The 17,756-nt window shown below is 43.5% G+C and overlaps 1 protein-coding gene across 4 annotated transcripts; it reads right to left on the bottom strand.

Moving 5' to 3' along the window:
- Positions 1 to 107: 107 nt before the first annotated feature.
- CAPSL (calcyphosine like) lies at positions 108 to 16,278 on the bottom strand. 4 transcript variants are annotated; one of them, XM_065663387.1, is made up of 6 exons: positions 16,111 to 16,278; positions 14,661 to 14,694; positions 11,037 to 11,173; positions 9,238 to 9,415; positions 8,144 to 8,353; positions 108 to 377 (listed from the first exon to the last, which is right to left on the bottom strand). In XM_065663387.1, exons 3-6 carry the CDS (start codon positions 11,171 to 11,173, stop codon positions 174 to 176), a joined length of 729 nt encoding a protein of 242 aa, XP_065519459.1. In that variant the 5' UTR covers positions 14,661 to 14,694; positions 16,111 to 16,278; the 3' UTR covers positions 108 to 173. The 4 variants fall into 4 exon arrangements, with proteins under 4 accessions (XP_065519459.1, XP_065519458.1, XP_065519461.1 ...); XM_065663388.1 differs by lacking the exons at positions 108 to 377; positions 14,661 to 14,694 and adding exons at positions 3,905 to 4,078; positions 5,785 to 5,925 and having other exon boundaries at positions 16,111 to 16,276; XM_065663386.1 differs by lacking the exon at positions 14,661 to 14,694 and having other exon boundaries at positions 110 to 377.
- Between the last annotated feature and the right edge of the window lie 1,478 nt (positions 16,279 to 17,756).

The following is a 17,756-nucleotide window of genomic DNA, read 5'->3' as shown; positions in this document are numbered from 1 at the left end:
AATTGCTAATTTGTACCAATCCTGCCATCCCCTTTCCCACCCAGCAGCTCCATAGTTCAGTAATGCGGCTGCTTCTTGTCTTGCTAGCGCCACGTGTTAAATGAAGCTATATGTCAGAGGAGTCCAACCCTGAGACACCCGCTGTTGTCATCATTAAGCTCTGGGAACAGTGATCAGACAGGAATGTGAGCAAAAATCTCAAACCTGCAATGAACTAAACAGTGTTTCACTTCTTTATGTTCTCTGGTCCCAAAAAAGCTGGGGCTAAAGGAAGAAAAAGTCAGTTTCCAGGATTTCTTCATCATTAAAATGAAGTAGGCATCACTGTCCACAGAAGCACTAACTGCACAGCAGTTCAAAAATTCATCTTTTGTAACCTAAGAATGAGAAAAACAGTGTTTACAATGTGTGATGGCTCTATGTCCCACAGCAATATGTTTCTGTAACACAGGCTCACATTTTGCAAATAATTCTTTTTCATCTTCCAGAGAAGTCTGATTCTTTGGTCAGACTGTTCTAATCTGACATTAGGAAGCATTGCTGCAGGAAGCTCTCATACGGCATTAGGTCCAATAACATTGAGGTTAATGGACTAAACTTCTTGCATCAGGAAACAGAGCTGTTTTTATGTCCTGGAAAAATGAATGTGAGGAAAGTTATTAGTAAATATTAACTGCATTACTCAGATGTCACAATGACATCAGGTTAGTCCAGCGTTAGCACCATCAAAAAAAAAAAAAAAATAGAAAATGAAACAAAGCTGATTGATGGAAATGTCTAAAGGAATAAATCTATGCCACAAAGCCAGAGCTTCTTAAAAGCAATGTGCTGTTGTTTCCCAGAACATGTATGCGAGCTAAAAAATAACAAGAAAAAAACCCCAACAAAAAATCAAAACAATCCCAGAAAATTTTTAATGATAAAGTATAAGTTGAAAGTAAAAAATAAATATATCACAGGTTTTGTCAAAAATATCATGTCTTCAGTGAGAAAGAACGGGTTTAGCTCAAGAAAATAAACATTGCTCACATTTTACCACAAGCTCTGCTTTTCCACTGAAAACCAGGCTTGATTTAACTTCCACAAACATTGCATTCCTTTCATTATCATTTTTCCTACTTGCCAAGATGTTCAACAAACTCTGGATCCCATGCCTATTCTCCAGCTGCAGCTCCCGTTGGGATCAATGCCAACATTGTAAGCACGGAGGAAGCCTCGGTCCAGGTTTCCAGGGATGGGCTTGCTGTACCTGGGGTCCACTGCAAACCAGTGAGCTGAAGCTCTATCATCCTGCAGTGCTCCCACCTTCTGCAGCCTCTGCTGTCGTCAGAGCTGGAGAGGTGCTAGAACCAAAACACTCGCTTTGCAATCACAGGCACTTCAAACCCAGCAGTATGGGGGGCTGTTTCAATTACTGAAGCTGCTCTCAGCTACCTGAGGACTTGGTATTTAGTACAGCCCACTCGGAATCGTGCTTTCTGCTCACTCCCCCCTTCCTCCTGAGCTGGCTGTGAGAAAGGATTTCTGAAGAAACAGGAGGGGGTTTAATCATGTCATAATGAAAGTCATAGTGGGCAGCTGCCGGCAGCAGCAGGTTGCTCTTAGCATTAGCTGTTTTACCAGGGAAAACTGAGTCTGCCACTGCCACCGCTGCTCCCAATGTGTAAAACAGGAGCTGGGAGGCAAAAATAGCCAAAATCTCAGCTGGTGACAGTGGAGCCACAAGCCCAGCTCTGGAATGGCAAAGCTCTGCTCTGCCTATGCAGCTGCAGAGGCTTGAGGCAGTACTGTGTAAAAGCTGCTACATAAAGGCAAGTTGTTTTTTACACAGCACTGTGTATCTCCAAAAACCTCAGCTACTTCCATCTGCCTCTACCAAGACAGCTTTTTGCCAGGAGACCAGTGAATCAGGTCACTGAATATGCCTTGTGGTCTAATTTCAAGTACATATGCAGTGAGGGACTTGCATTAAAACACTCTTGCTTGAACCAGAAATGTATGTTGCAGGACAAAGCATGAGTCAAACAACAGTTTTGGACCATATCAAGCCAAAAAATCTCCCTTCCAGGACAAAAACATGAAGCCACAAAAAGCACATGGCGTTAACCCAAAATGCAGTAAAGGATGCTGCAGAAGTGTTGCCTTTCCCTGGGGAACACACCAGAGGGAAAGGCTGTGCCCCATCTCCCCATCATATGCCTTCTGCTTGTTCCAGCATGGACAGAGTCACAGAGATGCTCTGATAGCTCAGGTGGAGGTAGGGAGTGGCGGCAGAGTTCGAGGGGAGGTGTAAGACACCCTTTTCCCTCTATGAGGGACCACAGGGCTCCATCAGCAGTTTTAGAGCAAGCTCCAGTGCTGCCTAGTGGGGCGGGCAGCTCTCAGCCCTAACAAGGTGCTGTGCCATGGGGCAGGATGGGGCTCAAAGTGCAAGCAGTCTTTACCCCTGCTACTGGCCCGCAGCCTTGCAGACTCAGATGCTCCCATGGTTTGTGCCATCCTGTTTAGCATTTGTTACACAATCAGAAAGAAGAAATAGTGCTTTGAAAATGAAGCACCAGCCAAGATCTGAAAATCTTGATGCTAGCACCAGATACGATCGCGTGCATTGCCACCTACCTCCCCACATCTGCCATGTGTGCTCTGCAACCACACACTGGCAGGACAGCCTGCACCACCATTTATCTCCAGCATCTGCTGGGTCTGTAACCAGCACACAGCAGCCTGCAGCTGAACATGAGCACTTGAGCTTCATTTTTTGCTTTCCCAGGTCGCAGTGCAGCAGTCCCAGCAGACAAGGATGATGAAGTGCTAAAGGGCAGCCCGGGGCATCTGTTGTTAGCCCTGGTATTCCTCCCTGTCTGATTCAAATCCCTTTAACTTGCCATTAAGCTCTGAAAGTGTTTCCACTGCATCTCATGTGAGTGTGTCGTTATGGCTGCACATCTCCTAGTAGAGCTTTTCTGGCTAGCAGCCAGTGCAATGCGTGTGTTTGTTACATGAATTTGCACAAGTATTAATCAAGTGACATTTCTTACAGTGCAGATTCCAATTTGTGTTCTATGGCATCTGATTACAAGCAATCACATATTATTATTTCCCAGATTGTTTATTTTTAATGAAAGCCCTCTACCTTTTCTGCAGTTACCAGTTTTCACTCAGATTGTTCCCACTGCAATGACAGGGAACTGCCACTGACTTCAAATGAATCTGAAAACAGCCTTTGGAAACCTGCTCTGTGCAAATTCTGAAATCACTAAGTTGTGAAAAATGTCCTTCTGATGCTGAGCCACGTATCCAGCATGCAATGAGGCCCACATGTAGGCAGACCCAAGGAACAAGGAGCCTCTCTGAGGGCACTGGGGTACATCATCTGCGGTTCTCATGTAGGGCAGACATTGAGCCCTCCCACCTGGATAAGGGGGTTTGAGCTCTCCCTGCTTGCATCCTGCAGGCTCCCACACAAAACCCTCTTAACCAAGCTCAGTGCAGAAGTTTCATCCTTGAGCACGGAGCTCCCCTCAGTCATAGGCTCCCAGAGGCTGGTGACAAACTTCCACTGGTTTTAAGAAACCACAGTTGCTGCCAGTACCACTCCTCCCTTCTGAAAAGGTAAATTTTTGGGGGGGATTAAGTAAACCCAGAAAGCATTAGCACTGAAAAGAAAAACTAGTTGCAGTTACACAGGTTGAACCTTCCACTGTGCTTGATTATCAACACAACAGATCGTTGTGGGGTCTGAAGGCACAAGGCAGCATGTCAGAAGGGCATAGTGTTTTCATTTTGTGATTCCCACAGTCTATTTACATTATTTTGTTTTTATTTGAAACACAGAAGACAGATAACATGACACCCTGCTGTGGAGGCAATTAATACATGAGAAATTAATGGATTCTACTCAGGCTGCCACGACATATACAGCCTCTATTTAATAGAGGCTGGGCTTTTTTATAGAAAGTATGTTGGCAATTCAGCATCAGTAGCATCGCAGTAAGTAAAGGCTCTTCTTATGATCGATGACAATCATGAAGAGACTCCAGCAGCTTCCAATGTCAGACAGTATGCAGGCTTCTGGAGGCTTGCAGATTGAAGAAAACAGTTGAGTTTGCACAGCCATTACTAGGGAATTTCAAGCAGCGATTGCTCATACTGAGATCATGGCTAGACAATAAGAGCAGAGTTTGCACAGGAACAAAGCAGCGCTCACTCAGGACTGCAGTGTTTGAATTGTCAGCAACCCAAGCCAAGTAAGAACTGAGACTTCGCAAGTCCAGCTCTTTTGAAAATCCAGCCTGTAAGCCTACACTCCTTTCAGCTGGTTGCCAGCTTGAAATGGAGCAAATGCTGCCATACACAAGCTATTTACTCCTAGCTACAGCAGCAGCATTTCAGTCTGGGAGAGCAGCATGGTGCAAGAGAAGCATCAGAAAGATGTCAAGACAAGAAAGTTACAGATAATTTTTTTCCCCAGAAAGTTCCCTGATGTCATGGCTTGGTCATAAACCAGTATAAAAACAAAAAGTAGTGAGCAGCTTTTGGTGTAGGTGTGAGTACACAACAGCTCTCAGACCAGCAAATGTTCCAGGAACAGTGAGAATTAAATACTGTAACACACGAATGCCTTTTAAAGAGAAGTCTTAGTGAGATGATCTTACAGCACGAAAAGAAAGAAATCAAAGTGGGGAGAACAGCTATAAGCAAGCCTACAGGGGTTTGAAACAGGCATACACAGAAAAGATGCCTGTATGCAGAGCTGTAAATCAGGGAGAAATCAGGGCTTTAAAGAGTGTTTTGCATTAATTCTCATCCGTGTCCTCTCTTATTGATTTGTTTCTCCCTTCAGCCTCCTGGTACTGGGAACTCACATTTTTTGCATATGAAGACAGGCTGAGAAATTTGGAGCTGTTCAGCCTGGAGAAGAGAAGCTGTGTGGAGACCTCAGAGCAGCCTTCCAGTATCTGAAGGGGGTCTGTAGGGATACTGGAGAGGGTCTCTCCATCAGGGACTGTAGTGACAGGACAAGGGGTAGCGGGTTCAAACTTAAACAGGGAAAGCTCAGGTTAGATATAAGGAGGAAATTCTTTACTGTGAGGGTGGTGAGGCATTGCAACAAGTTGCCCAAAGACGTGGTAAATGCTCCACCCTTGGCAGTGTTCAAGGCTGGGCTGGACAGACCCTTGGGCGACATGGTCTAGTGTGAGGCATCCCTGCCCATGGCAGGGATTGGAATTTGATGATCTTAAGGACCTTTCCCACCCTAACTATTCTATGATTCTATGTTCCCAGCAGTGAGCTGAGCGGTTGCTCTAACGCACAAGCAAGACCCAAGAAGCCAAGAGATGCTGCTGTGCTGCAGGTGAGAGGGCTGGGACCCTCCTGGGACAGGTTTCCTCACATTTGTAACAGTCTGCCTCAGACCACCTCCCTTCCAGAATATTTTGATTTCTGTCTCTTATCCCCTCTGTCAAACAGAGCTGTATCTAACACTGGAGGAGGGTATATTCAGGAGCCACAAGGACCTACTGCAGATGTCTGAGAAGAAAGGGGCAGACAGTCTCAGAAAAGAAAAGCCATGTCAGAAATGCAGGGAAAAAAGGGACAGATCTGCAGAGTGGCTGGATGACAGATCTGCTCCCTGATTATGCTCCGATCCCCTGAGGCTGAGCCTATCAAAGCATCTGGGATTTATTTCTGCAGATTGTCTGTAATTGTCACAGTTACTGGAAGCTGCTATTGCGGAAAATGAGCCTGAGGTTGTGCATAAATGTAATCATGGGGACCTACAAAAGGTGGAAGTGAAGTCTTGCTCCTTTAATCCTATGATCATAGTTTCCAAGCATTCTTCATCATGACGATGAAGTAGACATCTGTGTCTATAGAAGCGCTCACTCCTGCATAGTAGTTCATGAATTCTTCTGTTGTGACCTGAGGCAGAAGGATTTAAAACAGGAAAATGAGCCTTTATTTTTTTTAATGTTGTAAGCCAAAACCACACATTGAGAAGAACTCTAAATGAAACTTAACATCTGCTCTTTCATGTTAATAGTGAAAAGGAATCCAAGAGAAAGAATGAAACCACTGAAAAATTGCTAAAGTTCATCTGTTTGCTAGAAATAAGACCTCTTGTCCTCCAAGAGCCCCTGGATGGAAATGTAATGTGTCGAGTTGAACTAACATTGACAGTAACTGAAGTTAAAATTGGTGCTGCTCAAGAAAACAAATGTACTAATGCGTAGTTTTTTTCAAGGATGTTATACTTTGGTTCTTTGCATTATTATTAATAAAAGTGAATGGGATTTTGATACAACTCAGACACAGCTAGAAGCTTTATAACCATTCACTAGAGAGAAAATGCTGTTGCTCTAAACAGGTCTTACTCAAAGAAGCAAACATTCTTTCAAATACCCACATATTTTGAACATCTTTCATCATCATTCTGAGGTTGAATCAGTTTTAAAATGACCTTTAAAAAAATATAATAAGAATCAGATTAGCAGAAATAAACAGTGCATATCTTTTGTGATGGCCTAACTCTTGAACCATCATGCTTTGAATAAGAATCACATAGAAAAATATTTGCTCTTACTGCATTGTGCATTTGAGAGCTAAGTGAAATGCCACAATGGGGAGAAATGAACACTGTAGACTGTCCTGCCATCAGGAACTGATTACAAGTTTCACTGACCCTGCCTATTTCGGAGGTGCCCATCAAGATCACAGTGAAGAGGAATTTCATAGCAGAGGCTTAGCCTTGAGGCATTTCTGCTAAAAACATTTTAGGCTTTCAGCTCATACCAGCGTCGTTAGTGACGTCTGATTCAGACACAGAAAAGTCACAGCCGATTCTCAGAAGAAACTGTAAGTTTATAGGCAAACGTCAGGATTGCTGAACAAAAAGTGAGTGCTCAGAGTAATTTTGCTATAAGCTCAAACACTGAAGAGTGTATGAGGCACAAGGCACTTAACTTGTGAAGGATCATTTTGGGGATCCATTTAATGTGTTCACTTATAGCACAAAAAGCAGGAAGATTGTGCTTGAGGTTTGCTAGTTGTCACTGCTGCTGCAGAGAAGGAAGGGGACAACTCACACAACTGATATTTCTGAGGATGAGACAACAGAAAAAGGGATGAAATTCAGCTCTACCAAGTGCAAAGTCATGACCAAGAGAAGTAAAAAACATCACCTCCCTACAAATAGAACGTTGGAAATTGAAGCCAGTGGAGGATTTGACTGTAGTAGCCAGCTTTTAGACAGGTAGGAGTCACTAAGTGTAGTGGAGCCATGAAAACTCAGGTGCAACCTCAGAAGTGCAGTGATAAATACATTGCACAACGTGCTGGTGAAACTTTACCTAATTTGTTATTATGAACATCGCCGGACCTAGAATATCACCATGTGAACAGCAGTGATCCACAATTTCTCTGAGTTGGTTAGGTATGTGTAAGTTCAGACCAAAGAAGTTTGGAAACACACAGTAAGGGGAAACAAAGCATGCTTGACAGTTACAAAGCATGCTTGACAGTTACAAAGCAGATGCATAAGAAGGCCATCACAGAAGGTGCCCAGGTTTTATATCTGCCCTGGAGAGGCAAGGTGGAGGGCAGGAAGGGCTACAAGCCCAGGACATGACTGCTGGCAGCCCCTCCAACCCCACTCTCCCTCCAATTCTCTGTGGATAAATCTGTTTCTATTATGGACTGATTTCCAAATAAACTGTCTCAGTAATTACACACTGGAGAAGTGTTAACTGTAAAATATTTCACATATTAGAGAGCCTACTTTTGAACTGGATCCTGGTACTTATTCTGCTAAGAAGTGAAAAATCCTCTAGCCTATGTGGATCTTAAAATCAGAAGTCATGTGGGTTAGTCTGAAGATAAAGTAACCTGTGAAAGTAGAGCACTAAGGCTACAAGCCTGTAAATGAAATCTCATGTCTATTCTTGTACCTCCTGCAGAGTCCCTTTGCCTCTGAATGCTTAATCGTTAGTCCTACACAGAGGTTAGGCATCCGTTTTACAGTCTTCTGTAAATGTGACACAAATGACTGTTTGGTACTGCAATCATCTCACATTCAATGATTTACGTAAAATGCTGAGTCAGATGGTAATTTCATGGCTCGACATTTGGCGTTTTCACTTACCTTCCCATCTTTGTCATAGGGTGAATCAAAATTATCCAGAAAGGCCCTAAAAACCTGATCTTCTGTCCAGTCTCCATTCTGGTATTTGGGATGATGCTTTGCATTATACACCTCCCGTAAGTCTTCAATTGTTACAACACCATCTCCAGTCTTATCTAACTTCCTAAATGCCTGCATGATGATCTCTTTTCTTGCATTTGACATGGGCGGCTGTGAAGAAATATTAACAGAATCATTTAATTTCTGCCAGCTACTTTCCCAGTTCCAAATTCAAGTAACTGCTATTGTTAATAGTACATCTGTCTCGGGACACTTGGACAACAAACTGCAGACAGTTTACACTGTCCATGAGCTAGGAAGGGCCACATATATCACCAGAAAAGTAGTGTGATTGAGTCTATTGATGTGATAGCAAATGGACAATAAGAGAGAAAATGCTAACTAGATCACTTTTCTACCCATTTTTAATATTTCTAACAAGAAATTACTCTAAGACCTGATTACTTTCATTCTAAATTGTTTAGACTTCAGCAGAGCAAAGAGGCTCCAACCAAAACCATTCGCTCTGTGGTTGATTAGGGAAAACCACTACTGGGTTAGTTAATTTTATAAAGAAATGACAGAAAAAGAAGTGAGACTAATGGGCTGAACCACACAGGTACCTAGACTGTAATACAGGAATATAGGTATCTAAATCATGGCAACAATCAGTTAAAAAATTAATCATTTATTTGCAACTCTTCTGTTCTAATGTGCTCTGCTCTGTTCTGTTCTGTTTTTCTCTGCTCTTTTCTGTTCTGTTCTGTTCTACTCTTCTATTTATGGGGAGCCTTACGCATTTCCAATAAATTGCAGAGATGTTGGTTTCTGAGCTCTGACATCCACAGAGGTGTTCTTTAAGGTTATTTTCTCCTTTAGCATTTTTGGATGGAAATAGAATATTTTAACTTCTCAAGAGTTACTGACTTTTTAAATAGAGCTATAGACTTTGCCAGTTACTAAGGTGAACAAATTGCTGTGCTTTGTGCTTGGCTAATGACAAATCAACACTTTTCTCCATTTGATGCAGTAGAAACATAAATTCCCAGACTTACTCTCAGTGTAACAAGAAATTCATCAAAATCAATTGTTCCACTGCCATCTTTATCAAATATCCGGAAAATCTCTTGTGCTTCTTCCTTGTCTATCATCACAGCATAATCATTTAATCCTTTCACAAACTCTTTGAAATCAAGGGTCCTGCTGTTGTCATCATCCATAATTCTAAACACTCTGTGGAAAATGTGCAAATTGAGGAGAATGCTTAGGAAAACTTGGAGGATGCTGTAGCAGTCTAGCACAGTGACAGTGGACAGAGAAACATTCCTGAGATAACATTTTCCCCACAGTCTGCTGATGAAAAGAGAAACCAACCTACAAATAAAAACCCAAAACAAAACCACAAAAAAACACAACTACCAAAAAAAAAAAAAAAAAGCCCAAAACAAAACAAAACCCCACCAGAAAAATAAACCCCCTCCAGAGAAACAAAGCCCCACCAGAGAAAAAAAAGTAGGGGAGAGAGAGCCAGAAACATAGCACAATGACAGCAGAGATGACCTGCTTATATTGAGAGTCTGAATATTACACAGCTGAAGTTAGAGTGAGGTGAAGGCTGCCTTAACTGAAGGAGTCTTCCTATTATAGGAATATATATTTCTATTATATATATAGTATATAAAAATTATATATGCTAACTTTTACATATATGCTCACATACATATATATACTAACATATACATATGCTAGGCATGTAGATGAATTTTCAGCTTGTCACCAACATTTTGTCTGTGGTTTATTGAACCCAGGAGTGGTTCCAAGGAGATGCAGCTCTCCTTTTCTAGGGGTGGGTTGGCCCATACTCACAGGGTGACTGCAGAAGGAATCGAGATGCTTCCCATAAGAGAGACACCTGAGAGACCATTACACACAAGGGAATCACATCCCAACGGAAAGGAAGCACAAAATGCCCAGTATTGAGATAAAACCATAGAGTCATAGAATAGTTAGGGTTGGAAAGAACCATAAGATCAGCAAGTTCAAACCCCCTGCCATGGGCAAGGACACCTCACACTAAACCATGTCACCCAAGGCTCTTTCTAACCCGGCCTTGAACACCACCAGGGATGGAACATTCACAACTTCCCTGGGCAAACCAGGGAACTTCCTCCTTACATCCAATCTAAACTCCCCCTGTTTAAGTTTTAACCCGTTACCCCTTGTCCTGTCACTACAGTCCCTGATGAAGAGTCCCTCCCCAGCATCCCTATAGCCCCCTTTCAGATACTGAAAGGCTGCTATGAGGTTTCTACACAGCCTTCTCTTCTCCAGGCTGAACAGCCCCAACTTCCTCAGCCTGTCTTCATATGGGAGGTGCTCCAGTCCCCTGATCATCCTCGTGGCCCTCCTCTGGACTTGTTCCAACAGTTCCATGTCCCTTTTATGTTGACACCAGAACTGCACACAATACTCCAGGTGAGGTCTCATGAGAGCAGAGCAGAGGGGCAGGATCACCTCCTTTGACCTGCTGGTCACGCTCCTTTTGATGCAGATAATTATATAAAAACGCCAAAGAAAGAGGGAGGTGTTTCATGTTCCCTCTCTCTCCCTGGAGGAATTTGTTCTGGGTGTCAATGAAGCACCTTCCTCTGAGGAATTTATGATCCTCTCTCAGTCCTTCAACAGGTAAGCCCAGTCCTGTCTCCCAAAACACAGGAGCCCCAAGCTCAGGGTCTGTGAGTGGTGCCATTTGCAAAGGAGTGAGGAAACTCAAGTTTTGATCACTGCTTAGCCTTCGAGCCTCTTATTGCTAAAACTGTTATGCTAAATAATGGATTTGAGTTCTTAGACTCACCTGCCAAGTCCTTTGATGCCTGCAGATCCCCTTGCTAAACACTGCAGTCGAAGTCTTTCTACAGGGTCAGTGGTTTTGGACAGGTTCTTTTTGGCCTGGATTGCCATCTCTCGGTCATGCCTCGCAGTGCCTGGCATCTGGAAGACAAAAGCACTCATATGGATTGGATTCACATGCACAAGGCAGAGCGCTGAAACCTGCCTTAGCATACGGAGCATCCCAAATCCCTCACTTGCAAGGTACTGGCAACTCTTTCATGAGGACTCATTTCGACCCTCTATTGTCTTTTCCTTATACCCTTCTATCAGAAGAGGTAATTGCCAGTCTGGGCCACCAGATCTGAAAGGAGAGCTCAGCCAACTACCCTGTGATTAACCCAAATGGAAACATGAAAGTGTGAGTGAGAATTTGTTGCCTACAGTGTACAAGCACGCTGAGAGTTAGTGTATGCACTGAAGCAGCCCTGCCAAGCCTCCTTAGCCTAGCCAGATTGGAGTGACTGCTGTGAAGAGCAAAAATTGTCCTGAGTGAAGACCTTCTCCATTTGTTTGCTTTTGTTCCATTGTAGCTGCAGCTCTCTTGAGTAGTGCTTTCTCTCATCTGATCTAAAGTGATCACCTCAAGATCTGACCTCACGTACAGATGACATCTTGTACTATTGTAACACAACTGTAGGACAAATTAATACCCCAAACTTGCACAGCATGTAACACCCCAGGATTTCAGGACTCTGCAACGGTCACATAAACCTTCCAGCTTCCCCCAGAGGAAGACAGTGGAATAAAAAGTGGGAAAACAGCCCATGGACTTGGAGTAGCACCACCAAGAGCAGCAGGCCCAGTGTGGTAAGTGAAGGCAATAACATTTGCATGAAAAACAGTTTGGGAATGAGCTCTGAGGCCTTGGTGCCTGAAAAGCCCTAGGGTGATGAGTTGGGGCATTGAAGAATAGGGAAGGTCCGAAAACAAGCCTTGGCGGGATGGGCCAGGATGCAGTTGTGGTGGGAGTTTCAGTTGATGATGCGGGGGTTGTGAGAGGGTCTGCAGCATTGTGATTGGACTATTTACCTGGACATTTACAGGAGCCAATGAGATTGAATGTTGTATGTATGTGCAGGTTGGAAAAGTACCTAACGGGGATAAAAATGGCTTGGTTGTAATAAAGTTGGATTTGAGTCTCCTCATCAGCTTGAGTCCATGTCGTGAAATACCGCAGCCCAGGCTGTCAGAGAGTCACCCCTTCTCCCATAGGAATTATTTGTGCTTTCTGCTAAGAGCACCAGGGGCTGCCCATGCTCCTAATGAAATCTTAGAGGCACATTGAAGCTTGGCTGCTGACCACATGCTCAGGGCCAGGACTGCCATTCCTTAGCTTGGCTGTGTATCATGAGGCCTCCGACATATTTTTCAGCCCTTAGAGCATCGCAGGACCAGGGCACAAATGAGTCACAGAAAGGCTGGTCAGAGTTACAGAAGAGCTCTTGACTTGGAGAGCACTTGGTGCTCTGCTGAGGAGGTGCTGGGATGGGGAGATGAGGAAGATGGGTGGCCCTGTGATGTGGGGAGTGAAGGCGATAAGATCTGCACGAAAAAGAGCTTGGGAATGAGCTCTGAGGCCTTGGTGCTTGACAAGAGCTGGGGTGAGGAGTTGGGGCATTGAAGAACAGGGAAGGTCCAAAAACAAGGCTTGGGGGAATGGGCCAGGATGTAGCTGTGGCGGGAGTCTCAGTTGGAGGTCAGAGGATGCGGGGGTTGTGAGAGGGTCTGCAGCATTGTGATCAGACTATTCACCTGGAGCCAATGGGACTGAATGTTGTATGTGTGTGCAGGTTGGGAAAGTACCAAACAGGGGGACAAAAAGGGCTTGGTTGTAATAAAGCTGGATTTGAGTCTCCTCATCAACTTGAGTCCATGTCATGAAATGCCACACTGTGAGGCATAGTCAGTACATGTTGCACTTCCAATCTTGTTGTCATTGCATGTCACTGTCATTGTGTGGAAGTATAAATTGAAACAGAGAAAACTTCTGAGAAACATGGAATGAGACTGTTTCATCCTAACTAATCCACTCCTGCCTACAGAGCACCGGCTATTGCAGCTAGTAATGTCACATGGGCTGAGCTCTGCAACCCCTTCAGACAACACCAGCTGGGCTCTTAAAAACAGGAAAACAAAATGTTTTTGCTGCCCCAGAATGGTTTCAGTACAAGCTTATTGCAGAAATACAGCGTGGTAAAAAAAGAGACCATTTCATTTTTGCTCCAGCCAGAGCGAGCAAAGTTCTTCTGGGAATTCATTAACGAGTGACCATAAAGACCTTAGAGCTATGTGAGATCAGCAGTCAAAAATGTTTTCTGCAAACAGTGATATGTCCTTAAAGGGAGATGTTTAGCTGGCAAGAATATAGAATCCAGTAAGGTTACATAAACGCAGTGCAAACTACATTTACATTACGTAATTATGTATTGTAACTTTCAGATGTATATATAATGTATAGGCATTCATAGACAAAGTGCATAATGTATGCATACCATTGTAGTATGCCCTTATACTATGTTGTGTTTGTATAGATGTGTGAATACTGAGACAAATTATGACATAATTCATCTCCACTCCATGCTGCAAAAATCTACCCGAACACACACCGTGAAAAGAGTGCAGTAACTCTTTGCCTCAAGTTTAGTGGAGTCACTTCCACTATACTGCAATGCTCTTCAAAGAGTCATTGCAGCGAGGTTCATGAATTGAAGCTAGGGAGGGATAATCTGATATGGTATCTGCTGTCCAGGGAGACTTTGTAGCAGCTTTCCAATACCTAAAGTGGGGCTACAAGAAAGCTGGAGAGGGACTTTTTACAAGGGCATGTAGTGATAAGGCATAATGCTTTTAAACAGAAACAAGGTAGATTTATATTAGACATAAGGAAGAAATTCCTTACTGTGAGGAAGAGGTTGTCCAGAGAAGCTGTGGCTGCCCCATCCCCAGCAGAGTTCAAGGCCAGGTTGGATGGGGCTCTGAACAACCTGGTCTCATGGAAGGTGTTCCTGCCAGTGGCAGGGGGTTGGAACTGGATGATCTTAATGTCCCTTTCCACCCAAACTTCTGGGATTCCATGATTATGATCGCCTGTACCTCAGGAGCCACTGAAACTGGCCAGTCCCCAGTTGTCTTTGCTGTAAGCAACAAGTCTCTTTCTCCATCTACAAGCATTCCTAGCTCACAGCTCACCACCTCCAGGCTAAGTTGTTCCAGTATTGAATGATTTTCTTTTCAAAATACGTTCTTTGTTTCTAGTCTGAATTATCCCCATCATTAGATGCTGCTTTACTTTCTTTTACTGCATTACATAGCTGCCTACTAAAGTTTGTCCGAAAACAGAGACTTTAAGGTCCTTTTTAAACCCTTTTTAGCTAGGTAACTAGACAGACCTTAGGACTCTTGCTACAAAATGAGTTTCCAGATGTTTGATGATTTTGCTGTTGCTCCTGACCTTTTCTATTTTTTTCTCAGTGTTCCTGATGAAGTGGGACAGAGCACTCTAATCATCTCACTAACACCGTAGGGCGTGATATTCCTATTTTTCCCAATGAATATGGTTGAAACCACTAATAAATATTATACATACCAAGTATTTATGCCACTCTGCAAATCTTCATTCTCTATAATGTACAATAACAAAACCACCAACACCATGTTGTTATATAAAACTCAGCAACTGGAGTCTGTTCAGAAAGTGACTGCACTTACACGTTACACTAAAGCCACTAAAATATGACCTGGCTTCCTGTGTCACACAGTAGCATGCATCTGGGAATCCTTTCTATAAATTGAATAAACACTTACAGACCTTACTGCATGTGATCCTGGTCCATGGTAACATGGCTACCACTTCCCTATTTCTGGTGGCTTCTGGTTTAAGCTAGAGATAAACAGCCTTTCAGGCTGTTTAAAGAAATAATGCGTAATAAGAGAAAAGATTCTGAATCAGAGCCAGGAGGAATCACAGCAATTCACATACTCTTTTCTCTCCTCTCCTCTCATTTTGCTTTCAGCCCTTTTTGGATAATGTGAAGTAATTACAGATACAGACAGGATCTGTTGAATACAATAGTTCTCTGTATACCTTACAAATGTGTTGTGCATTACTAACCATAAGTAAACAAAGAAAAGGTCATAACCATGATTTTGCATGTTTTTAATTCATATATCTCTTCCAAGAGGAACGTGTGCCATTGTAAAATAAAAAAAGGTCTGGTTAATTTAATTCTGAATGCTAGAGCATTTTGTTTTGTGTAATAACCTGAGCTATAATGAATTACAATACCCACATTCTTAGCATTGTTTGTTTCTATGGGCAAGGTTGAGTTGTGAAGGCTTCACAGAAATGACTGCGTTTCTTCTTAACAAGTAAAAAACCTGAAATTCTGAGTTGGGTTTTTCCAGAAGATCAGACTGATCAGCAATCAGATCCCTTTACACACCTCTAAGCCTGAGGCTTAAACCTGGCACAAGTCAGATTTAATATAAACTCAGCCCCATTTGTTTGCATGTTTTCCTTGAGCTGAGCCCAAAGAGCTCCAGTGAAAATCCTGAAAAACACCCGCGTGGCAGGCAAAAACCCACAGAGTCTCTGTCAGAAAGCCCTGTCTTGGACATACACACCACCCCAGAGCAGGATATCCCAGTATGTGGGAATAGATTAAGTGGCCTAAATCAATTGCATGCATTTGGTTTATTCCTAATAACTTCATCAAATTCTTAAAAGCATGAGAACCATGTGAGTATTTGGCAACCACCTAAATACCTCCTTAAAAATACGGCTTTCCAGACCCCAGAGACCCCTCTGCCTCTCCACCATCCCCAGCATCATACGGCTCCCATCTTCTGGCAGGTGAAGCATAACTGCTTTTGCTATTTTGCATATATATTTATAGCACACATATACTCATATTTTGCAAAATACATGTATAGAGAGATATGTGTATATAAAAACCCTCTAATCTTTGCTGAACCTCAGGCTCAACTGACCGGAGAAACTCCCTGCGAGCTAGCAAGCAAGAGAGAAAATCCTTTACCTGCAATGCTATCCTGCACCCGGGGTTTCCACCCAGGACGTGGGAGGTGTTTGAGGTGCTGGGACTGCACCGTCCCCCACCAGCCTCCCCGCTCCCACACTCTCGCAGGGCTCTAGGTGGCAAGTGGAAGGGATGCAGGGCCACAGGCTCACTGCAGAGCTTCCTTGTCCATCTCGTTTTACTTGTTTACACACCCGGCTGCTTTGCCCCCCCCCTTTTTTGGGACTCCTGGAGTTTACCAGCCGGTCTCCAAGGTGACACTGGTGGCAGTGGCTTGCCCAACCTGCAATTACGTGGCTCCCCTGGGTGATTGTCGCTGGGCTGACAGAGTCCTTTCATTTAACCTTTTTTAAATCTCTGTTTTCCTTCTCCTCTCTGCCCTCAAGGGTTTGGGAGGGAAGAGTGGGAGGCATCTCCTGTTACCTCTCACTGAGGCGCCCAAGAATGCCTGCAGGAGGATGCAGCATTGCAGTGCCAGTGTTAGGCATGGCTATGCTATGATAAAAAATTTGCTGGGTCAATCCATTACTCAAAACAAAATAAGAGAAAATAAGTAAAAGCCTGTCAAATGTGTTTCACAAAAAACAAGTTGCCGGCATTTGTTTTTTTTTTTTTTCTTGCTGATTAATTGCCATTTTGAAATTGGCAATGAATGCCAATTTGCCATTAATTGCCATTCTGCTGGCAGTGACAGCCTCTAGGGAGATGCTGAGATAGTGTTCATTTGCAGCAAGAAGAAAACTGAAAAGGTTAAACGCCCATACAATGAGGAAAAATTGCTCTCTGCCTAGACACAGCTATTAGCAACTCTGCAGAAGGTCACAAACATTGTCAGTGACATAGTGTAACACCCAGAGAAGGAACCAGTGTACCGATAGACTCCTTCGGGATGAAAACCAGCCAGTATTATGCTCCCTGTCCCTCTCTGGTAGAAGCAAGCTCAACACGCAGGATCAGGGCTGATGGTAATGGCAGCTTGTACACAGAGCATATGGGGAATAAGAGAGAGAACTCAGTTCTGGCCAAGAATGAGTAAGTGCATCGTTTCCTGACAAGAGCAGAAAGTTGGTTTAGGCAATTACTAGAGTAATAACACAGGCATCTTTAAAGGCTGCTTATCTCTCATCGACAGGTACTTCCTGGTACTAAATCATAGCTTGTGCAAGACTTTGTATGCGCTTTATATCTCTCATCTGGCAACTGACTGTACATTAATGCACAACCAGGAAACAATCTTTATTTAATCATTCAGCGATTTAAAAATATTGACTTTGTGACAATGCGACATCTCCGCATCTGGTATCGTTGTTCTGTGAACTGATCTCCAGAATACAGAAGAGATAAGGGGCTCCGAGTATGCCCGGGGCTGCTGGTGCAGGAGGAGCAGCCCCTGCTGCCTGTAGGCACACACTGCAAAGGCAAAACGGAGACTGAACACTGCAGAAATAATTCTCATTCAAAAACTCAGTCCTTGAAATTCAGCATCCCCCCGAGTAAAGCAATTCTTCAGGTGCCAAATTTGCATTCACTTTCAGAGGGGTGCATGTAGATGGGAACGGCAAAGATGGGCTCTCAAAAGCAAAGAATAAGTCAATCTAATATCTGGATACTTGGCCGCCTTCTGTTGCCTCACCTGCCCTCTGCCA

Source organism: Lathamus discolor, chromosome Z (genome assembly GCF_037157495.1).
Source record: "Lathamus discolor isolate bLatDis1 chromosome Z, bLatDis1.hap1, whole genome shotgun sequence".
NCBI lineage: Eukaryota > Metazoa > Chordata > Aves > Psittaciformes > Psittacidae > Lathamus > Lathamus discolor.
Note: the sequence above shows the minus strand (reverse complement) of the source record. Positions and strands in the feature narration are given on the sequence as shown.